The following is a 24031-nucleotide window of genomic DNA, read 5'->3' as shown; positions in this document are numbered from 1 at the left end:
GGTTTTGTCTTCATGATAATGTCTGTTAAAAATTAAAAGGGAAACTTTTTCAATTCAAACTCATTCCAATATACTTGTATTGGCAAATAATTTTTCTTTAATCTGAAGTGGTTTTCTTTCGGGAAGTTGGTTGTTTATTTTGTATGGTAACTAACTTGGTTTATCTAGCAAAATATATTCTATAAAAAGTATTTAGATGGGGCAAATAAACTTATTATATAGTTATACAGAGACCATATAGAACTATATATACATGCACACATCAGGCTGCCTGTCACTCAGAATACCAAACACAGAATATGGAACATTTTAGGGGTTGAAAAGTCTCAGCTCTAAAGAAACACATACAGATGAAAAGACTTGTCTACTTCACCTGAATCTGGTTTGTCACAGGTTGACAGAAGATCTGGAGTCATTGTAACTTGTAACAGCCCTTGTACCAAAAGCCACCGCATGCTTGGCCAGCTCATTGGGCAGTAGCCTGTAAACTGCCATCTGGATATCCTGGTGGCTAAGGGTTAAATGTCTTTTGTAACACAGGAGGTTACAGGCCTCTTCAGCAATTCGTTCAAGGATGTTATTGATCATGCAGTTCATGATGTCAGCAGTTTTTGATGACAAACCTTGGTTGGGGACTACCTCTTTCAGCACTCTGTGAGTGTAGAGGGTGTAGTTTCTGTTAAAGCAGCTTTTCTGGGATGGTTTCTTCTTTTTCTCTTGGCATGCACTACAAGATTTTTCACTTTCACTGGATTTCATTGCTTTAGCCATTGTAGATGGATTTCAGTACTGAGCTAATGCCAGAGACTCATGTCTCTTCCTGGTATCAAAAAGGTTTTCAGGGTCTGGAAGTGTGACTTGCTGTATTTATAGGGTTGCCCCATGTCAACATGCTGTGCCTCTCCCTCTGATTGGAGGTTTTGTACCGTATGTCACAATCACTCTTCCTGTATCTCATTTAGAGACTGTGATGCCCTTCCCTAGCCAATCAAAAAATTTCTTAAAAAGACATAGTAAATATGGCACAGGCAGTTTTAACTATAACTGCAGGCCTGAGTCTGGAATCAGGTGGTAAGCACAGGTGTCTGTTTTCACACAACAGACTCTCTATCAGAGATGCTCTTGGTCAGGCTTAAATCAATTTTATTCTTGGTGGGAAATAGGATCATACAGATAAACCTAAACCTGAAAAGGTTTTAGAGATCTTCAAACTTCTCATTTTCCAGATCTCAGGAAATCTTAGAGAGGTTAAGTAATTTGCCTTGGGTCATACGTATATCAGAGGCAAGATTTGAACCCAGATTTTCTGACTCAGATAGTGCTCTGTTCAGTCTACCACAGTACTATGTCTTTTCTGAAAGAGAAGGTGCTGATAAAAAATTTAAATCATTTACAATTAATTCAATTAAGTGAACATCTATTAGTTGCCTATTTAATAAAAAGAGCAGTGAATATTGGACTTGGAGTCATGAAGACGTAAGGTTCAAATGCCATCTGAGACACTTGAATTAACTGTGTGACCCTGGGTAAGTAACTAACCTCACTGTGTCTCAGTTTCCTCATCCTGAAAATAAGGGTTTTGGATTGCATGGCCTCTAAGTTTCTTCCGTCTTTAAATATGTGGTCCTACATTTGCACAAAAAGCTGTATGCATGAGAAGATTTAAAATTTAGTTAAGATTTAACAACCTCTGTCTTTATGGGACTTAATTATTGTCCAGTAGAAGGACCTGGCACAGTATAAAAATAACTAATTCAAAATAATATATCATAAATATTCAAGAGAAGGGCACAAAAGGCATTATGTGAGATTTAAGGACCTTATTGACAGAGAGGGATCAAGGCAGGCTCCCTGGAGAAAGTGACAATTGAGTTGGGTTAAAAGGTTCGGTTGAGGTGAGTGTGTTTATGTGTGTGTGTGTGTGTGTGTGTGTGTGTGTGTGTGTGTGTGTGTGTCTGGTGGAGGTGGGGGATGTGGATCAAGTGAAGGGATGGTCAGGAAAATGTAGAATTTGCACAGGAGATTAATGAGTAGTACAATTTGGCTAGAACTTAGACTATATGCAGGAGACTATGTGTCTGAGAAAAGGCCAGAAAAGTAGATGGGGACAGATTGTGATGGGCATCAAATGTCAAACTAAGGAGTTTGAAATGTATTTCTTAGGTAATAGAGAGTCATTGAAGGGTTTTAGGGAGTGGAGTTACTTGACCATATTTATATGTAAGGAAGAAGAAAAGTCTGGTAGAGCTGTGCAAAGGAAAGGGGACAGAGGAGAGGTTAGATCAGGGAGGTATTTCAATTGTAGTGTGGAGGAAAACCTATATTCTGCTGTTTTGGTCAAAATCTGTTACAACATGTTCTTATGGATGAATTTCTCCTTGGAAAAAAGTCTAGTTATTCAGAATACCTTCTGACCCAATCAACTTCCAATTTGCCTTTCCTAGTAATCATGAAACAAAAGATGAAATTTCATAGCAAAGTAAAATAAAGATAAATTGTTGAAGCTTAGCGTTTTCCACTTACCAGGAAGACTTAGAAATGTGGATGCACCCTTGGGGAAATTAACTGCCAGAAACCATCTACTTCCTCTAAGACTCCCCTTTCAGTCTGGTCAATGGTAAACAAAAGGACATGTCTGTTGATTGGATTAACAAAAAGACGGTCCCACTCTGAGTATGGTCCCCAAAACTTACTCTAAATATCTAGTCCCAGGGAATTTAAATCCCTCCCTGAAATGGCTTAAGTCTTCTATTCAAGAGCAATTGATTAGACTTTCAATTCAAGTGAAAGGGAGAATTTCAGATTAGGACACTGTTATAATATTATTAAAAAAAAATAACATGGTCCTATATACTTCCACAGTAATAATGAGACTCCAAAGTATTACCATTAAACTGTGTAACTAGAAGGATCCTTAAAGGTCATCTAGTCCAACTCCCTCATTTTACAGATAAACAAACTCTGCGGCTAATGGAAATGAAATGATTTGCCCAAGTTCATATATATTTTAAACATCGGAGGTGGAATTTGAACTCATGTCCTCTGACTCTAGTACTCTTTCAAGATACCAGGCTCCTTCGTACTAGAGTTTTTTTGGGGGAAGGTAAGGGAGGCAATCCAGGTTAAGTGACTTGCCCAGGGTCATATAACTAGTAAGTGTCTGATTTGAACTCAGGTCCTCTTGATTTCAGGACTGGTGCTCCATCCACTGCCCCACCTAGCTGCCCCACTACTAGAGTTGATAAAAGTGGAAATGGAAAGAAAAGGATGATTTGAGAGCTTTACAAAAATGGACTTGATAGGACTTGATAAAAGATTGACTCTAGAAGGTGAGATAAGAAAGAGGACCCAAGGATAAGACTGAGTTGTTTTTTTTTTTTCAATCAGACATGGGGTCACTGACAAAAATAGTGAAGTCAAGCTAGCTATTGGGAGTGGTGGTAAGGAATGATAACTGTTTCTGACACCTTTAATTTGAGGTAATGGTGGAATATCAGAGTGGAGATGTACTTATAAGAATGAGTTGGGGATGTGTGGGAATGGAATTCGGGAGAGGCTAGGGCTGGAGAGACGGATTTGATAGTTATCATCTGTGAGAGGAGATGGATGCATCTGAGGGAGTAAATTATACTAATGGGGTTGCCGAGGCAAAGAGTATAAAGAGAGAGAGAAGAGGGCAGGGCAGAGGACAGAACCTTGAGGAATACCTACCCTAAGGAGTAAGGAAGAGAATGATAACCCAGGGAAGGAGCCTGAAGGAGCTATTGGAGAAGCAGAAACCGGTATCTCTGAAATCAAGGGAAAAGAGAGCATTTATTTAGTAGGAGGGTGTGCTGGTCTGATTCAGAAGGGGTTTCTACAAAGCAATCAGATAGACCAGAAGTGCACAAAGAACAGAGCCATAACTAGGAATTTTCGTGCTGGAGCAAGCAACACAGTTATTAGATGGACAAACAGAATGAAAGGTAGGATTAGTTAGGGGTAGGGAGAATAAACATCACACTATAGAGGGGAGAGACAAACACCAGTACATATCACCAGGTCACTGCTAGGGAGGCAGCTCACACAAAGGAAGAGGGTCTAATTAGGTAGCTTCCTATTTAAATTGAATTTAGCACCTAGTTATTTCATACTTGGAATCCAAGAAGATTCCTGGAGGCTGGAGGTAGACAGATCACGTCAAGTCAAATCAAGTCAACAAGCATTTTTATTAAGTGCCTACTGTATACCAGGCATTGTGCTAAGCACTGAAGATGCAAACAAAGGCAAAAAACCCAGTCCCTGCTTTTGAGGAACTCACAATCTAATTGCCTTTTTTTTTTTTAAAAAAGTGGCTTGAAGCCATCCATTTCCAACCCTCAAAATATCATTTTAGAACTGGAAGGGATCTTGGGCACCATCCTTGATGTTCCATGGGAGTCCCTGGAGGGAGCTACTATGTAATGAGTTTCCAGAGAGGGAGAGTGATTTACTTACCCAACATTACACAGGAAGGTTTGTTCAGCTGTCACTGAAATTGAGGCTGGGCTGAGGTAGAGCAAAATGGTTCTCAAATCTCACAAGACTCAGGCTGTGGGAGCTAGATGTGACCTTAGATACCACCTTGTTCAACCTCTTTATTTTATAGAGGAAGAAACTGAGGCCCAGAGTTAGTGTCAGAGCAGAGTAGAACCTAGTTCTCATAACTTGTTCAGTCCAGTGCTTTCTCAGCCAAGTTGTTAAAATTTGGCTTCCCTTTCAGAGTATAAGGCCCATCGCCTTGTCTCATGACTCAAGACAAGCATCTTCTGGGAAGGAGGCCCCTGGACCCTTCCAAGAATGCCCCTGGAAGCCAGCTCCTACTGGTCTGGGAGAGCTGGTTGTTAAAGTTTCAGTGTGAGCATTTATTTATTCCTCAGAAATCAGGGTTTAATTTTGTTAATTAAGAAAGAGCTGGAGAAAACATTAGAGATGCAGATTAAACTTAAAATTGTGTCAGGCTTTTAACAGAGCCAGTTATCAAACATTTACCACCATGCTTTAGCCCCGGGAAAATTTTAGTAGCCTGGGAGAGAATAGTTTCCAAGCAAAGGAGTTTTGGGGATGGGGGAGGTAGAGACACATCCAGGAAGTCATGGTTCCCTCAAATGCTTTGTCCTTTTGAAGTCTTCACTTGGCTTCCAGGGCAGGCTATGCATAGGGGCTTTGTAGAATATTATGCCCGGCAAAGACGTTTTTATACTTTACACATTAAGTAAGTAAAATGACAAGTGTCTTGTCCATTCACAGAGGTAGTGATTATTGTTTAGTTATTTTTCAGTTGTGTCCTGCTCTTTGGGGTTTTCTTGGCAAGGATACTGGTTTGCTATTTCCTTTTCCAGCAGAGGAAACTGAGGCAAGCAGGGTTAAGTTAAGTGACTTTCCCAGGGTCACATAGCTCGTAGGTGTCTGAGGCCAGATTAGAACTCGGGAAGATGAGTCTTCTGACTCCAGGCCTGGCATGCTATCCTCTTCGCCACCTAGCTGCTCTAGTAAGTAGTAGAACCAGGCTTTATTTCCAGAGCCTCTGAATTTGAATCCTTTGTTCATGGCACTCACTACGTCCATCACATTGCCTTAAAAGCCATTTAAATATATCATTACGGTCAAATTCTTTTGGACCTTGTATGAATTGGTATATCTAATTTTTTTAATCACCTGACTTGGAGACCAGTTATTTTGTGATGACAATTTTTTCTTTTATTGGGGTTTTTTTCTCTTTTGTCTTCTTGCACAACCACAGGGCTCCTGGACTCAGGAACCAAGGAGTGGAACGGAGCTGGGTTCCCAGCAGCTTCTGACTCAAGCTGCTCCCCCAGTAGGAGGAAATGCTGCTGCTGCCTCCTGTTCACCATCTTGTTGTTGCTGGGGATCTGCCATACTCCACCCTCGCCCCATCTCCACACACAATCTCTACCTTAATTCCTGGCTTGTCACTTGCCCTCTGGCAATTCTCTGTCTTGGGGCAAAGCCCCCGTCTCTTCTAAGCACAGCTCCTACAGAGCCTAGAACTCTTTATTTTGGCATATTTTAAATCATATGACTCCAAGCCTAAAGCAAAACACCAAGAGGAAACAGGATAAAGATGAAACAGGTAAAAAAGTCTGTTGCCAAGGCTTGTCGATTTCACCTTCTCCACATCTCTGTTACTATGGGCTCCCTTCTCTCCTCTGACTCTGCTACCACTCTAATGCCAGTTCTCATTACTTCATACCTGGGTTACTGCAATAGTTACTGATGGGTCTATCTGCCTCAAGTCTCTCCCTACTCCAATTCATCCTTCATTTAGCCACTAAAGTGATTTTTTTAAAGCACAGGTCCAATCATGTCACTCTTCCCTCCTCTACTCAATAAATGCCAGTGGCTCCTTAGTGCCTCCAGGATCAAATAAAAAATGTTCTATTTGACATTCATAACCTAGCCCTTCCTAACCTAGCCCCTTTCTACCTTCCCAGTCTCCTCACACCTCACTCCTTACACCTACTCTTTGATCCAGGCACAGTGGCCTCTTGGCTGTCTCACAAACAAGACACTCTATCTCTTGACTCCAGGCATTCTCTCTGGCTGTCCCCCATGCCTGGAGTGCTCTTCCCACCTCTGCTCTGACTCCAGATGTCCCTGGCTTCCTTTAAATTCCAACTAAAATCCCACCTTCTACAGGAAGCCTTCCCCAACTCCTCTTAATTCCTGTGCCTTAGCTCTATTAATTATTTCCTATTTCCTATCCTGTATATAGCTTGCTTTGTTTGCACATTGTCTCTCCCATTAGATTTTAAGTTCCTTGAGGGCAGGGACTGACTTTGCCTCTTTTTTATCTCTAGGACTTAGCACAGTGCCTGGCACATAGTAGGCACTTAATAAATGTTTAGTGATTGATTTATTGATTAAAGAGAAAGATACAATCAGATAAGGCATAGAGATCTTAGCTGATCCTCAGGCTGGCAGTAGAAGGAAGGGTAGGAAGTAGATTTACAATTAATGGTGTTTGAGGAGCCAGTGATAACCTTGAAAGAGCTGATTGCTAAATATTTTCAGTGTAGCATTTATGCCTCAGAAATCTGCAACTACAAACTAGGGCTTGCTTTTTTGTTTTGTTGATTTTCTAGTCTTAAGAAAGTGTTAATAATGCAGAATACATTTTTAAAAGTATGTGTGTAAACATTTCCCTATCCCAGCCCTGTTGTTAAACATTTATTAGCACAGTCCTGTATTGCCCTATAAAAACTGCTTGAGCTTGGCAAGAGTACAGTAGAAGGCTAAAGGAATGAAGTTATCATCCCCAGACTGGAGACCTGGGGACTCTATGCTAATAGTAGTAGTAGTAGTAGTAGTAGTAGTAGTAGTAGTAGTAGTAGTGGTGGTGGTGGTGGTGGTGGTAGTGGTAGTGGTAGTGATAGTACTACTACTACTACTAGTGGTAGTAGTGATAGTGGTAGTAGTGGTAGTAGTAGTAGTAGTGGTAGTAGTGGTAGTGGTAACAGTAACAACAACAATAATAACAGAATTTTACATAGCATTTTAAAGGTTGCAAAATGCTTTCCATCTGTTATTTCATTTTGAGCCTCACAACACCTGTGTTTATAATGGTCCTTCGAAGGGTCCACCCTCAGACTCGGCACATCAGGTTCCATCGAGCTCTCTATAGATTTCTCCAATTTGGCATATAGGATGCTGCAAGTCACAATTACTCCATACCAGGGAAACTTTCTGGGGCAGCTGAACATTTCTAGTTTTATAGGAAAGGGTCAGCTTCTTATTCAGGTGGGTCTAGTTGGCCCCCCCTCTCTGGGCGAGGCCTGGTCGAATCAAGTAGAGAAAGTACAGGCATACAGTATGGAAATTTCCAGAAAATGACAGGGCCAGGGTGTCAGGCAATAGAAGGATTGTCTGTGCCCAACATCTCTAGCAGAGGTAGCCTGCTGCAAGTGAGTCTTACGGATGTCAGAGAGGCCCATGTGTTTGAATTATCATACAAGGGATATTAGCATCAAATATTACAGAGATATGAAGGAAAATAAAGACTAGGGAAAAAGACCATTGAATTTGGTTGTATGAGGTCATTGGTGACCTTTGTAAGAACAGGTTTAGTAGTTGAGGGGTGGAGACAGAAGCTAGATTTCAAGGGTGAAGAAGGGGATGTTCTGGGCAGAGATGACTTTTCCAAGAAGTTTGATGCTGAAGGGAAGGAAGAGATGGAATAGAAGCTAAACATGGTAGGAGAGTTGATAGAAGATATCTTTTAGGACTAAGGAGGCAGGAAGAGGCTGAGTTTATAGGCAGATTGGAAGGAACCAGTGTAGAGGGAAAAACTGAAGACATGAAGGGGGAAGGAGGAAAAAAAAAAGAATCAAACGTTCAGGGAGAGGGATTAACCTTAGCAAAACATAGAGATACTTTTTCCTCTGAGAAAAGTAGGAAGAGAAATTGGTAATGATATTCAGAAATTTCAGCAGTGAAGATCGAAAGAGCTGTTGTCAGATGCCTTATTTCAGGGGTGAGGAACCTGTGGCCTGGAGGCCACATGTGGCCCTCTAGGTCCTTGGGTGAGGCCTATTGACTGAGTCCACATTTTACAGAACAAATCCTTTTATTAAGGGGATTTGTACTGTGAAGTTTGGAATCAGTCAAAGGGTTGCAGTAGAGGACCTAGAGGGCCACATATGGCCTCCAGGCCGCAGGTTCCCCATCCCTGGTCTATATATTCTCAGTTGGAGGCCACACCATCAGCCACAAATGTGGGTGTGAGTTTGTAACTGGGTTTGAAGATAGAGAAAAGAGGTTTGGCACAGTTATTGTTGGGGATGTATAATAAAATATAAATTCAGAAGGATTGTTGGATAATAATTTGGACTCAATTTAGACTCTACTAATTCATGATTTGTGAGACTTAAACAGAGTCTGATCTAAAGTTTATCTTGGATTAACAAAATATTAGCATAGTGCAAAATAAAACTGTAAAAGAGATTAAAGGGAAATGTTAAAAATTATTAAAAGAACAGTCTATTTTCATACACCCTCAATCTCTCTAGAAGAACTATTTACATACAATTGAAATTGATTATAAATGATTCTTATCTATATTTAAAACAAAGTCCCCTAACCGTTGTTTGGCTCTTTTGTACTACAATAAGGAAGCCTCCACCACTGAGCTGTGGGGGAGATAAAGCAGCAGATCTTATTACCAACAGTCCTCAGTACTGCTACATCTCTTCTACTTTGAGACTGCTTATGCGCAACCAATAAAAGCAGGCTGAAGCATAACATCTGGGCTGATGCTTTATAAGACTGCTTCATTCTACTGCTGTTGAGGCAAAGTCAGTCAGATGTGATTTCATGGTGGAGCATCATAGTTTTAGCAATCTATTATTCTTAGATGACTTTTGCTTGTGTGTTTTTGTCCTTCTGGTGTGTGTTCCTGGGAAGCCACTTATAGCTCAGCTGATCTGCTGAGAATTGCCTGAAGTCTTGGTTACAGACAATACTTTGTGACAACAAATTGCTCTCACAAAGTCAATGACAGCTGTATTCCTGACAACACCTTCTGAGCCTTTCCTTCTCAGGTACATATCTAATCAGAGGTTGTGGGACCCTGGTGGTCAGAGGTCATGGGAATTTTATATTTTGAGTTACTGTAGGTATTTGAAAATAATAAAATATTTCTTTTTAAAAATGTTACTTCCCATGCCTCTTGGGAATTCTTCATATTCATACCTTACATGACAGTAATATTTGATTACATTCCATTTATTTAGCCATTCCCCAGTTGATGGGCAGCTAAGTGGTGTAGTGGGTAGAGCACCAGGCCTGGAGTCAGAAAGACCAGAGTTCAAATCTGACCTCAGACACTCACTGTGTGACCCTGAGCAGGTCACTTAACCTGGGCAAGTCACTACCCAAAACTGGAGAACGAAATGGCAAACCACTCCAGTATCTTGGCCAAGAAAACCCATGGACAACTAAGTTGGTCCATGGGGTCACGAAGAATCTGATACGACCAACAACAGCAAGTCAATAGGCCTCTACTTTGTTTCCAACTCTTTGCTACCTTACAATGTACTGCTAAAACTGCGTTTCTTTTTTAAAAAAATCTTCCTGCTTCATTTCTTCTTCTTCAGTTGTTCAGTCATGTCCAACTCTTCGTGACCCCATGTACTATAGCACACCAGGCCCTTCTACTACTATCTCCAGAAGTCTGTCCACCTTCATGTTCATTGTTCCCATGACACTATCCATCTCATCCTCTGCCATCCCCTTTTCCTTTTGCCTTCAATCTTTCCCAACATCAGGGTCTTTCCTGCTTCATACAGACCCATTTTTATGGTCCTTTGTCCTATGCAGTCTCCTTTTGCTTTCACAATGATGGTGGTAGAATTGGAGAAAAGATGTTAAAAATTGAACAACTTTTAGATCATCTTATTAGCTATAAATGTGAGGACATTGTCCAATAATCAAGGCATTGATATACCTCCTCTACAAGAGGCAAAAATATATCTATATTGACATTTTTGCCGCAAATGAAATCAGAATACCAAAAGAAGTGGCTACTAGACGACTCTTGGGTTCTCCTCAGAGAAGTAAGCAAAGCAGTTGGTAGAGCTGTTTTTATCTAAACCTACCATGCTGCTACTCCATGGCCCTCTTCCTACCACCATGCTTCTATGCTCCAACCTCCACCTATTACAATCTGGCACCCTAACTCCTGTCCTGGAATCCTGGGCTTCTGATTGGTGAGTCCTTGGGTATAGTCCCAACCAGACCTACCATGCTGCCCTGGCCACCTTCATGCCATTCCACAGAACATTTACTCTTCTGTCTTCTACTCTTTGCTTTCTACCTTTATCTCTGAGAAATAGTAAACAAATTAACATTAACATCCTAGGAAAGGACTTGGAAATCAATTGTCCCATGACACCACTCAACATCCCTTTGTCTTCCCAGACCAAAGCAAACTCTTTTTGGCCACCATTCCTCTATATATGTTGTCTTCCCCTATGAAAATGAAGCTCTTTGAGAGTGGGAACTATCTTGCTTTTGGTATTTCTGTTCCCAGGGTTGAGCATAGTGCCTGGCATATAGTAAGCACAATAATTGCCTTTTTATTCAGTACTCATCATAGACCCAAATATAATAAGAAACATAATTTCATAGGATACATGGTCATATTGTCTTACAAGACTCAAGATAAGCATATACAAAAGAATTTTAAAGTAATTTCTGCACAAGCATCTGCTGCAAAGGAGGAAGAGGAGGAGAAATTCTATAAAGAATATGACAAGATAAACATGTCTATATTGACACTTAGTAACTTTGTTGTTGTTTCTCTTTTGTTCTCGAGAAGGACCACGACATCAGGGAGGTGATACCATGACTTGCAAGTGAATTGGATTTAAGTGAGAGAGGGCTGTGCAAAATCACCAGCCTCACTCCTCTGGCTCCAGCGGTAAGATATAGATCAGAATGACTGGAGACAGTCCCCCAAGACTTTAATGAAAGGTAGACAGAGGAGGATGGACAAAAAGCATTTTGAAAAATAAATATGTTTTAGTTTTCAGGAATGAAAAGGGTCAGAGACTTGTAGAATACTCAAAAGAATCATGCCTATACGTCATGAATATTTTAAGAAGAGAGCTGGAAAATACTGGACATGATGAACACTGACCAAAATCACACACACACACACACACACACACACACACACACACACAATTTGATTATATCTTAACCAACAGGATTGGCTGTGGAAGTCATTTCAGAATCAGTTATCTGTATGTACCTTTACCAGCAACTAGTTGGAGAAAAGGTCAAAAGTAACAGCAAATTAGAAAAAACATGATAAAATACTTCATATGCTTCAATTTGACCTGTTCAAATGAACCACTGACAGTGAGAAAATACGGAATGAAAAAAAAAAGACAAAGAGAATGATCTTATGAGAGATTTTGACTGATCTCTCATCTCATTGATTGGAATACTCTCTCCGGTGATGCCATTTGCAACCCATCCATGCCCTCTCATCCTGTAAAGCTCTTGTCCACATGCTTCAAATGTTTAACTGATGAAAGCCAGTCACCACAGTGAGGAGGCCAAAAAAAGCCCAGAAATCACTTTTACCAGCAAACACTCAATCTCTTTGCCAAGCAGACAGATATGGCAGCCAAGAGTAATGTTTGTGCAATCAGTTGTCTAGAGTTTAGATGGTTAGGTTACCAGAAATGAAGCTACTCCCTCTAGTATGGCCCTTGCCTTTGTATGGATGGAGCCATTCTTTTTCAACTCTTCCCTTCACTGGGCTTCCTACTGAGACTTTGCTTTAGTGCAGCAGTTTTCACATATATATTTTTTTTTGTTTCAGGACCCTTTTGTACTCTTAAAAATTATTGAGGACTCCTCTCCACCATGTGGATTATATTTATTCATATGTACTGTATTAGAAATTAAAATATCTTAGTGTTACAATAAAAATAGTTTCAATCTCAGAGATCAGAAAGGGTCTTAGGGACCCCCAAAGGTCTCCAGAATACACTTTAAGAATTGTTGCTTTAGTCAATGCTTCTGTTCTGTTCCTTATTTAGGAGCAGACAAGGAGTCAAAGAACAATGGAGGGACTGACCTTGCCTGAGGAGTCTTCATGCTTAGCAGAACTCTTTCCCCTAACAGCACTATCTTAACTCGATTGTGTGTGAGATGGGGGAGGAAGGGCTCATGAGATATTGGTGGGTTCATGTGGTTTGTTTCCTCCCTTGGAAAAGTCATCAAGTATTAGAGATCAATGAGTCTCTCTTCTAGCTCCTGAGCCCCCAGTCAGGAGAAGGGGAAGAGAAAAACACCTTCTGTTTCAAGCACGATTATGAAGCATTGTTAATAGAGCTGTGAATTGGTCCAGTTGTCCCTGAAAGCAATTTGGAACCATGTACAAAAAAGTCACTCAACTGGGCATGGCTTTGACCCAATGATACTGCTATTGGGCCTATGCTCCAAAGAGATCAAAGAAGGAGGAACGAGACCGATATGTACAAAATATTTCTATCAGTTCTCCTTTGATACACTAGCAAAAAACCCTATAAATTAAAGGGGCTGTCCATCAGTTGGATGAACTGTTTTCATAATCCAATTATGATATGTGACTGTAATAGAGATATAAGAAATGACAAAAGGGATGATTTCAGAAAGAGCTGGGTGAAATAGAGTGAAGTAAAATTGAGAATAAAAATTAATAAATAAACCCCAAATTGTGAGACCTCCAGAATAAATTTCTTCTTTTATATCTGGACTGGTTCCTCTGTTTTTAGCAAATTTCATCTTACTTAGCTTCACTTTCACTTCCTCATACAAAACATTGGGAACTGAGACCTTCAAACCAAAATGTGGTATATACACATTATGTATTTACTTCAAGACTTCAGTAGATCAAGTGCAACTGCACTAAGATAAGAAAAGGAAATTATAAGAATTAACTTTGTGTAGTAAAAAGTCAAAATATTATTTGCAGATGGCATGACTATATAACCTCGAAAATGCAACCACATCTACAAAGACAATACATTAGTTTTTAATATTCAAGTATGCAGAGGGATGCATAATCTCATCCATGTGGATATTCTTGCTACCTTTGCATATTGTGACCAGTTTTCATCTTCTTGTCCTGTGATGTTCTTGTCCATGTCTTTCTGTAAATTCACCATAGAGGACTCACCTATAGAGACCTTCACCTGGCTCTATTTTGAGTAGAACAGTGCAACATGTTCCCTTTGTTATTCTTCTCTGTCATTATAGAGATGGCCTAATTCACTTTTCTAGGGGCAATTAGGTGGTGTAGTAGATAGAGTGCCAGGCCTGAAGTCAGGAAGATTCATCTTCCTGAGTTCAAATCTGGTCTCAGACATTTACTAGCTAAGTGACTATAGGCAAGTCACTTAACTCTTTTTGCCTTTGTTTTGTCATCTGTCAAATGAGCAGGAGAAAGGAATAGCAAACCACTACAGTATCTCTGCCAAGAAAATCCCCAAAGAAGTCATGGAGAGTTGAACGTGACTGAAAATGGCTGAACAACAACAACAAAAATTCGTTTTCCAGTCACAGGTGTCCTTGATGAAGTCTTTTATACCATTTCTCCACGAGAGAGAGCATTCCATGGCATAAAGTCACTTCTACTATATTGTATTTCAAAAACATGAATTTGTCCCAAAGATTGATTATATTTGGGAACATTTTGAGTGTAGCTGGATTTTGAGTTTGCCTTCTTGAGAAATAGTGGAAAGGCAGAAAATTGTACCATTTTACAATAACTCACAAGCTGCCACCATCTCCACACTCATTTCCACAAGCAAACTCTAGGTTTTTGTCAAGGTAAAGTGTCATATTTATTGTATAACTTCTGATACAGTAGGTGCCGTGAGCGGAGACAGACTGGTCCAACTCTCCTCCCTTCCCTTAGGAGTTCTCTATACCCCACACCTCCCTAGGTCTGGACTTTCAGCCCTGTTGGTGCAACCCTGGGTGCAAGGGAAACAGCAGAGTTGACTACTATTTATTGTTGTTGATGATGTTTAGCTATTCATTAGCATCCAACTCTTTTCTTGGCAAAGACACTGGAGTGGTTTGCCATTTCCTTCTCCAATAGATTAAGACAAACGGGTTAAGTGACTTGGTCAGGGTCATGCAGCTAGTAAGTATCTAAAGCCAGATTTGAACTCAGGTCTTCCTGACTCCAGGCCCAGCTCTCTATCCACTGCACCATCTGCTGCCTCACTATTTATTGTAGTTTTTATGTATCTCTTAACCATTTAATATGTATACAATTGTGCTATGGTTTTCATAAGATTCCTATCTTCTTTTTTTATGCGTCATTGATGAAGTTTTTGAGAGTTGTATACCTAAGTCCATTTCCCTGTAATTATTATGCAATTTTGCATAGTGGGTGCTTTTTGGGAACTGCAGATATCACGTTATATTAGAACTGCCTGTAACTACTTTCACTTGGCATTTTTCCATTGTCATCTGGTTTACCTGTTTTTCTAATTCTTACATTTCTTAATTTACAGCTATATGCCATCATTAAAAGAATATTGGCATTTTAAAAAGGTTTGGAGGAAGGGGCGGTCACAATTAGAGCCATGTACTAGGAAGATGAATAATGTCAGCAATATATAGGGTTGGATGGGAAGTGGTAGAGATGACATGGTTTCTAGCTAATACAAGAGTCCAGGAGAAAGGTAACAAAGATCTGAACTAGGATGCTAGCAGGAGGGAATTGAAAGAAAAGGTTGAATGTGAGAGATATGAAGGTAGTAATAGCATGATTCAATAACTGATTTGATGGATGTAGAGTATGGAAGAGATGAAAGATTTTCAGTCTGAAGTTTTTAGTCTGAGTTATTGAGAGTATGGTGGTGCCGTTAATAAAAACAGGCATGTCTGAAAGAAGAGTAGACTCTCCAGGGAACAGGATGAGTCTTCAATTTTAGAGATGTTAAATTGGAGATGTTGGCAAGCAACCATATGGAAATGTCCAGAAGGCAATTAGAGATTTAGTCTAGCATTTGGAAAAGAAACTAAGGTCAGACAAAGGGATGGAGAGTTATCTAAAAAGTGATAACGGTTGAAGTTGTGGGCGTGGCTAAAATTATTAAGGCAGAGAGAGTGTGTGGGAGGAGGAGAGAAGGCTAAAAACAGAAGCCATGAGAATGCCAAGTTTAAGAGATGTGAAAAGGAAAAGTAAGAAGAAGAGAAATTGACAAAGGAAATGGAAAAGGAAAGGCCAGAGAGGCAGGATGGAAACCATGGAAATGTATGGTCATGAATGTCAAGGTAGGAAAGTAGACTAAGAGAGGATAGTTAACATAGTCAGATGCTGTAGAGGGATGAAAAAGTCTTAAAAATGGCCGTTGAACGTGGAGATCAGGAAGTCATTGGTGATTCCAAGGTGAACTGTTTCAGCAGAGTAGTTGGGGGACAATGGTTCATTCTCACCCTGTAAGCTTAGAGGCAGCTGGTGGCACAGTGGGTTGAGTGCTGAGCCTGGAGTCAGGAAGATCTAAGTTCAAACCCAGTCATACACTTACTAGCTGTGTGACCCTGGGCAAGTCATTTAACTTTTGTTTGTCTGTTTCTTCAACTGTAAAATGGGGATAATGATTACCTTACCTTAAAGGATTGTTAGGATCAAATGAGATAATATGTATTAAAAGTACTTGACATATAGGTACAATACAAATGCTCCTTCCTAGAAGGAGCTCTCCTATGGAATGTCCCAGGGATCTGTGCTTAGACCTGTTGCCATTTTATCAATGACCTGGATAAAGTCATTGATAACACCTGGATAGTGTGATTGGAAGCAAAATTCTAAAGTCCCTCTCCAGGCAGGCTAGATTGGTTTTTCCTTAAAATATATGGAACCTATCCTCTAGGCTTTTTTTTTTGCTTTTTTGGGGGGGGAGGGGGGAGATTAGACAAGGTGGGGGTTGGATTTACTTGTTGTTGATTTTGGAGGGGGTGCTTGGAGTCAAACCCGGGACCTCTTTGATGTATTTCGGCATCCTTGAGATTGAATTGGCTCAAGGGACTATAAGACCCAGGCCATTTTCATAGTTTTCCAGTAACATGAGTACAAAAATAGCCATGACATAAGGGACTGGAGTGCTTTCTTCTCTCAGTCTTTGGACTGCAGAACAGAACATGACCAACTGTGGAATAAGAAGGAAGCTCAACTAAATCATATCCTCAAGGGATATCCTTTCTCTGTTCTGAATGTCCTTTTCCTGCTACGTATTGCTAAGTAAACCTTTTGTTAACTGTTAAATGGACTACAAGGATCTCATTGTGTCCCAATATTGGACCCACACTATTAGACCAGCTTGGTCAGCTCTAGCCTAAGACAAATGATGCTGGAAAGAATAGCAATGGCCAATATAATAGGTAACAGTCAGGATCTCTAAAGTTCTTAAACATTAAGGCTAAGACATTGGGCTGAGTATAAAAAGATTAAATTGAAAAGGGAGAAATGTGAATTTTTTATACTTGTACTTAAAACAAATAAACTTTACAAGTACAAGATGGGACAAACATAGCTAGTTGACAAGTCATCTGAAAAAAAAAAATCTCAGTTTCTTTAGTGATTTGCCAGCTCAGTGTGAGTCAGCAGTGTGATATGGCAGCCCAAAAAAACCTACTAAGGGTGCATTAAGAAAGTTTTGGTCAGTGCTCTCCCTATCATTTTCCCAACTCAGGGCAAACTTTACAAAACTCATTTGGGAGAATGAGTTTCTAAAAGACATTCAACCCTGTGGGTGGAGACCTTAGAATCTGGTGAGACCATGCCCCTGGGCAGAGGGGAGTAAGTGGGTTGTGGTAGGTGCTCACCTGCAGTGCAGCAGATGTTTACCTGGTAGCTGCCAATTTGAACTTGTTATCCTTGAAAATTAGGGGCTAAATTTGTTTTTACACTGATGGAGAATTTATAAATGGATTTATAAATACTGTTAGCCCTCATGAATTTGGGGAGTAACATTTGGAGTACTGTATTCAATTCCAGGGTTATTGTGTTCCACTTCTGGCCATGTTTTAAGAAGTTTGTCAGTGTCTGAAGAATGTTGGAGAAGGACAACTAGAATAGAGAATGGTCTCAAGTTCATGTCATACGAGATTTGATTGAAGAAACTGGGGATATTTAGCGTGGAGAATAGAAGACTCAAGAGAGACACTATCTATTGCTCTTCTGATGCATTTCAGGACTGTCGTGTAGAAAGAAGCAGGCAGAACTTGAAATAATGGGTGGTAATGAAAAAGGGGCTAATTTTAGTTCACAGTTCTTGACAGTTAGAGCTGTCCAAAAGTGTATTGGCCTCTGCCTTGGGAAGCAGTGAGTCCCCCTTCTCTAAAGGTCTTTAGATAGAAACCGGCCAACCAGGTACTGGAAATGTAATAGTGAAGATTCTTTTTTTTTTTTTCAGGTACAGGTTATACTATCATATGACCTTTGAGGAGATCCCTTCCCACTCCAAGATTCTGGCTGGGAGCCAGCAAGAGTTGAGTGTGTAGGGAGAAAATAAAGCAAACATAGAATGCTTTTTAAAGCAGTTTGATAGTGTGGGAGGAAAAAGCAAGAACGTGTTAACTTGGGGTGGCAGTGTCCAAGGAAGGCATTTTTAGTATGGGGGAACCAATATGTTTGTAGAAAAAGTAAAAGGGAGTAAAGGAACCAGTAGAGAAGGAAAGAGTGAAAGTGTATGGAGAAGGTCCATATCTTCACATTGAGGCAAAAAAAGAAAATGATTCTAAATTGAGAAAATAATTCTATTAAGGGAGTCCTTATTTTAAAAAATTAATAGTTAAAAAACCCATACCACTTTCTCCATTGAAATTAGCTAGGTTGATTTTTAGCATAAAAAGACTAGAATGATGATTATCTGAGATATCACATAATAATAAACTAGCAAAAAAAAAATCCAAACCAAATCACATTTAGGTCAAAGTTCTTAATCTTGTGTGTGTGTGTGTGTCTGTGTGTGTGTGTGTGTGTGTGTGTGTGTGTGTGTGCCAGAGGCCCCTTTGGGAGTCAGTCTGGAAAACCTACGAACCCCTGGGGCAGCTAGGTGGCACAGTGGATACAGCACTGACCCTGAAATTAGGAGGACCTGAGTTCAAATCTGACCTCAGACCAAACACTTGACACTTACTAGCTGTGTGACCCTGGGCAAGTCACTTAACCCCAATTGCCAAAAAATTAAAAAAAAGAAACAGAAAATATCAATAAAAATATAAAAAGTCCCACAGAAATAGAGAAATTAAGAAAATCTGTGAATCCCTTCTCAGGATAATGTTTTTAAATACATAAAATAAAACACATAAGATTACAAAGAAAGCCAATTATATTGAAATACAATTATCAAAATATTTTTAAAAAAACTCCAAACTTTATGCTAAGAAACCTCAGATTTAGAACTATAGATAATTATGTCACCTTAAAAATGGTAAAAGTAGAAGCTAGGCTGTGAAATTCTGCTTTAGAACATTTACTTTTAAAATATATAAAATCAAATCCTACATATGTGCTCAGTGAATAAGAGTTTATTAAGCCTTTACTATGTGCTAGTACAATGAAAAATTCTGGGGATGCAAAGAAAGGCAAAAGCAGTCCATTAGGGCTGTTTGTTATGTATTATTACATATTATTATACCATACATATATGTAATATCATATTATTATATGTTATATATTGTATACTCTATATTATACATCATGTATGATATATGCATTATATATTATGTATGTTACATTTTGCATATCTTACAATTTATATATTACATTTTACATACATATGGATATATATGCATATATCTATATCTATATATCGGTAATATGTATGGACATTGAGATATGTATGCATATATCTATCTCTATATAGATATATACCTATATGTGCATACACACATATATGCACATGTCCGTATATGTTTATATATAAACAAGCTATCTCCCCATATAAAATGTAAGTTCTTTGAGGGCAGGGACTATTTCATTTTTGTTTAGCATACCTGACATACCTGAGGTGCTTAACAAATGCTTTTCAGTTCATTGTTGAGGGAGAACTAAGAAACCTTAGACAGAAAGGGATGGAAGTCTGTGCTGTCTGAAATGACCCTCAAAGTAAGTGGTTGCTAAGCCCTCATCCTGATCCTTCTCCTAGTGACCTCTCCAGGCTTCCTGGCCCAAGCTTGAAAGATTTGCCCAATTTTTCCCATCTTTGTCTGGAGGCGTCAAAGTCAGAAGCCATTTTGGTGATGATTTTGTTCAATTATTTTAATTTTGTTTGCTGTTCAGCTCTGCTACATCAGTTTTCTTGCTCTCTTATCCATTTTGTGTATTCACTTCGAATCTGAGATCCAAACATTTCACAAACTACCCCCTTTAATTCAAAGACATTTTGGGTTGGATTGAAGCCTACCTTATGAAATATGTATATAGTAGTGAGTCTGTAGGGCCTGAACACTTCCAGCAAGATATATTATGCCTTGTTTTCTTTACCAACCAGAAACTTTTGATTGGTTCTCATATGGTGTCTTATCTCTCTGCCATTTTCATGGTGGAAGTATGGGCAAGGGTAATAGGAGGGCTTGCATCCTACTGACCATTGACCAGTAAGGACTGGCCACCTAGTAGACGTTAAAGAAAGAGAGAGGCAACTTATGCTCTATCTTTTCCTATCTTCTGAATATGTCTCAGTACTTCAACAGTCATGCCTTGGACTTATTGAGGTGTGTGTTGGGAAATGGGAATTTCTTGTTCCCTTCACACCTGGACAACCTCATCCATGTGACTACATATGTGGTGGTGAGTATACCATGCTTGTCTGATGAGCCCGATACTGGAATTTAAGTCTCTGGATGCCTTTTTGGCTTTGTGTTTCTCTCCCTAAGCATTGACTGAGTAGCTCAATTGAGATGGATGTTCCTAGCCTTGGTTACAACCTTGTGAAGACAGATGTTCCTAGTCTTGGTGGCAACCTTGTGAAGATGAATATTTCTAGCCTTGGCTGCAATGAGCTTCTAGCTTCAGGTCCTGGTTGCCCAGCAGGAGGTGAACTCTAAAGTAATTTCTCAGTGCCACTGCCAGGATGATAATACAGATGAAAAGATTCAGAAAAATCGAAGCCATGTCCTGGCTTGATAGAAGATATGGACCTGAGCTAGATCCTCAGATGGCAGATTAGAGGTAGAAGTGAAATACCTGTTCATGCTTTGTCAATATGGGCTTATGAGTCATGTCTTTTGTGTTAGGAGAAATAAATCTCTGTCTTATGCCTGATTTATTTTGTACTTTGAGTACCTATCCAAAAGGCACCCTGTAAATCCCTTTTTGAGGAGACCCTAGACATGAGCCAAACCCAAGTTTTATTTAAGTGATTGTCTCAAGAGTTTTATTCTGGGGTAAAGGCACAATGGGATGGTGTGGGAAGGGCCTGACTCCCCTCCTTAGGGTCAGGCTTCCCTAGGATTGGACTTGGGATGCATTAGTTCCAGAGCGAGAGGGGCCAGTGGTTGAAGTTCAGTTTTACATAACTAAAATTGAAGGAATTTCTAGAAAAAGCATATGTCCCATGTTCCATGAGATATTATGCCTGTTGGTATTTTTCATGGAGTCTCTTCTCAATTCAAAAGACTGCCATAGGAGCAACAATGGGAGTAATCCTATGGCAAGGTATAACATTTTGTCTCCAGTTTGTCTTAGACAAAGACTTAAATGTTATTATATAATTAGACTGCTAGGTGGTACAGTGCATAGAATGCTGGGCTTGGAGTCAGGAAGGCCTGAGACTAGCCTCAGACACTCAGTAGCTGTGTGACCCTGGGTAAGTCACTTAACCTCAGTTAAGTTCATCTATAAAATGGAGATATTAATGGTACCTACCTCCAAGTGAGATAATACTATAAGGTTTTTAGTTTTACTTAGCACAGTGTCTGGCACATATTAGGTGCTTAATAAATGATTATTTCCTAAGATATACAGGCAATGTGGTATAGAAACCTATTCTGCCCTACAGGAAAATAGAAGAAGAAGGGGGTAAGAGAAGGGGGTGGGAGATAGAAGGGAGGGCAGGTTAGGGGAAAGGGTATTCAGAATGCATGCTGTTTTGGGGTTGGGGGAGGGATGAGATGGGGAAAAAATTTGGAACTCAAAATTTTGTGAAAGTGAATGTTGAAAACCAAAAATAAATAAATTAATCGACGAAAAAATGATTATTTCCTTCCTTCCTTATTACTCTATCATCTTTTACCATCTAGTGTTGTGGTTACAGTCTTTTCCCCATTCTATGAACTTTCATCACCCTAGTGTGTGCCACTCTGGAACTAGCTCCCCAGGGTCAAAGCTTCAAACTGCCAAGGCACACAGGGAGACAATTAGTTGAGAGTCACATATTTTGAGTAGGAGAGATTCTGTCCTTGAAGATGATTTCTAAAGAATGCAAAATTTTGCTAATGTACACCAGAGCTAGAGCTTCAAGGCACTTTGGAGATCTATCTCACCCCCTCATTTTAAAGATTAGGAAACTGAGTCACCAAGAGATGAGGCGATTTGCCCAAGGCCACAAGGGACTCAGTAGTAGAGATGGGATTGAATCTAGATCCTCTGATTCCAAATTTACTGAGTTTATAATTTACTCCTGTGCTTTTTAGTATTTAGTGTACAACTAAAGATAGGAGGGGGCAGTTAGGTGGCTCAGTAGAGAAAGCAGTGGGCCTGGAGTCAGGAAGACCTGAGTTCAAATCTGCCTTCAGACAGGGGGCCTGTGTGACCCTGGGAAAGTCACTTAACTCCGTTTGTCTCAGTTTCCTTATCTGTAAAATGAGTTGGAGAAGGAAATGGCAAACCAATTCAGTACGTTTGCCAAGAGAACCCCAAATGCAGTCAAGAAGAGTCAGACATGACTGAAAAATGACTGAATGGCAATAAAAAAGATAGAAGGGTGTTATAAAGTAGATAGAAATCTAACCTCAGAGTTAGGAAAACCTGGATTCAAGTCCTGCTTCAGATATATACATACATACATACATACATACATACATACATACATATAGATTTTCTTCTTGTTCCTAAAACCAGTGAGGGCACGGGAAGAACACTGGCTCTGGAGTCCAAGGGCCTGGGTTTCAATATGACTTCTGACCCATGCTTGCTTTCCTCTATGACCTTGTTCATGTCAATTTCACCTCCCTGGGGGCCTTAGTTTCCTCATCTCTAAAGTGAGGGGATTAGGTTAAGAGGATTCTGGGGTCCCTTCTTGATCTATTATCCTAGGTAATCACTCATGGGGACCTCCCCAAACAATACAGATCTTTAAATTAAATGATAATGAAACTCATGTTGTATAGAACCTTACAAAGAACTTTCTATGATCTTTTTTGAACCTCACCCAAACCCTATGAGTTAGGCAGGATATGTGTTTTTATCATCATTTATAGATGAAGAAACAGGATGAGAGGTGCAGGGACTTGCCAGAAGCAAGATAACTAGTAAGCAGTAGGTGGAAAAGTGAATTTAAAGTCTGATCCAAATCCTCAAGTCTACTTATAGAATTAAATTTAATATCTGAAAGCCAAAACATCTCATAGCACTAATAACATTTGCACTCATCCCACATAGTAGCCCTGTGGTCTTGGGCAAACTTCACAAAACAAATCCCCTTAAGGGATTCAATCAAAAGGCCACACTTGAGGACCTAGAGGGCCACATGTAGCCTTGAGACTGCAGGTTCCCCACCCCTGGTCTTGGGCAAACCACTTAACTCTAAACCTCAGTTTCTTAACTTGTAAAATGCACTATTTATATTTCTTGGGTTGGTATGAGGAAAGTACTTTGTAAAATCCTAAGATTGTACATACAGGTAAGTTGTTACAATGATTGTTATCACTAGTAGATTGTAAACTCCTTGAGGCAACTAGATGGCACAGAGGATAGGATGTTGGGCCTGGAGTTAGTAAGACCTGAGTTCAAATCAACTTCAGACACTTACTAGCTGTGTGACCTTGGGCAAGTCACTTAACTCTATTTGCCTCAGTTTCTTCACCTGTAAAATGAGCTGGAGAAGGAAATGGAAAACTTGGCAGTATCACTGCCAAGAAGACCCCAAATGGGGTCATGAAGAGTCAGACACAACTGAAAAACAACAACAAACTCCAAGAAGGCAAAAACTGTGCCTTATTTATCATGTTACCTCTTACAAACTGCCTAATACTGCATCTTTCTCAAAGCAGACACTCAGTATGAACTTGTTGAATGAATGCAGGAGAACTTTCCTAAAATAATACCATGGTTGTCATGGATTTGCTGATATTTTGCCCACATCCCACAATCCTCCTATTCTTAAGTATACTATAAATATAATTGAATATTTGGCCCTTCTCTTTTTTGGTATTCTATTAAAGAACATACTAAAATAAAGTGAGATGTTTAACAAAAGTGTCTTTGTTCTAAGTAACCCACAGAAGTTCACATTCTCCGGTGCCTCTTGTACTT

The 24031-nt window shown here is 39.7% G+C and overlaps 1 protein-coding gene across 1 annotated transcript; it reads right to left on the bottom strand.

The window, feature by feature from the left end:
* Positions 1–387: 387 nt before the first annotated feature.
* LOC114044631 (histone H2B subacrosomal variant-like) lies at positions 388–771 on the bottom strand. The gene has a single exon (XM_027864184.1). It carries the CDS (start codon positions 769–771, stop codon positions 388–390), a length of 384 nt encoding a protein of 127 aa, XP_027719985.1.
* Positions 772–24031: the final 23260 nt, after the last annotated feature.

This window comes from Vombatus ursinus, unplaced genomic scaffold, assembly GCF_900497805.2.
Source record: "Vombatus ursinus unplaced genomic scaffold, bare-nosed wombat genome assembly UNPS02014774.1, whole genome shotgun sequence".
Classification (NCBI taxonomy): domain Eukaryota; kingdom Metazoa; phylum Chordata; class Mammalia; order Diprotodontia; family Vombatidae; genus Vombatus; species Vombatus ursinus.
Note: the sequence above shows the minus strand (reverse complement) of the source record. Positions and strands in the feature narration are given on the sequence as shown.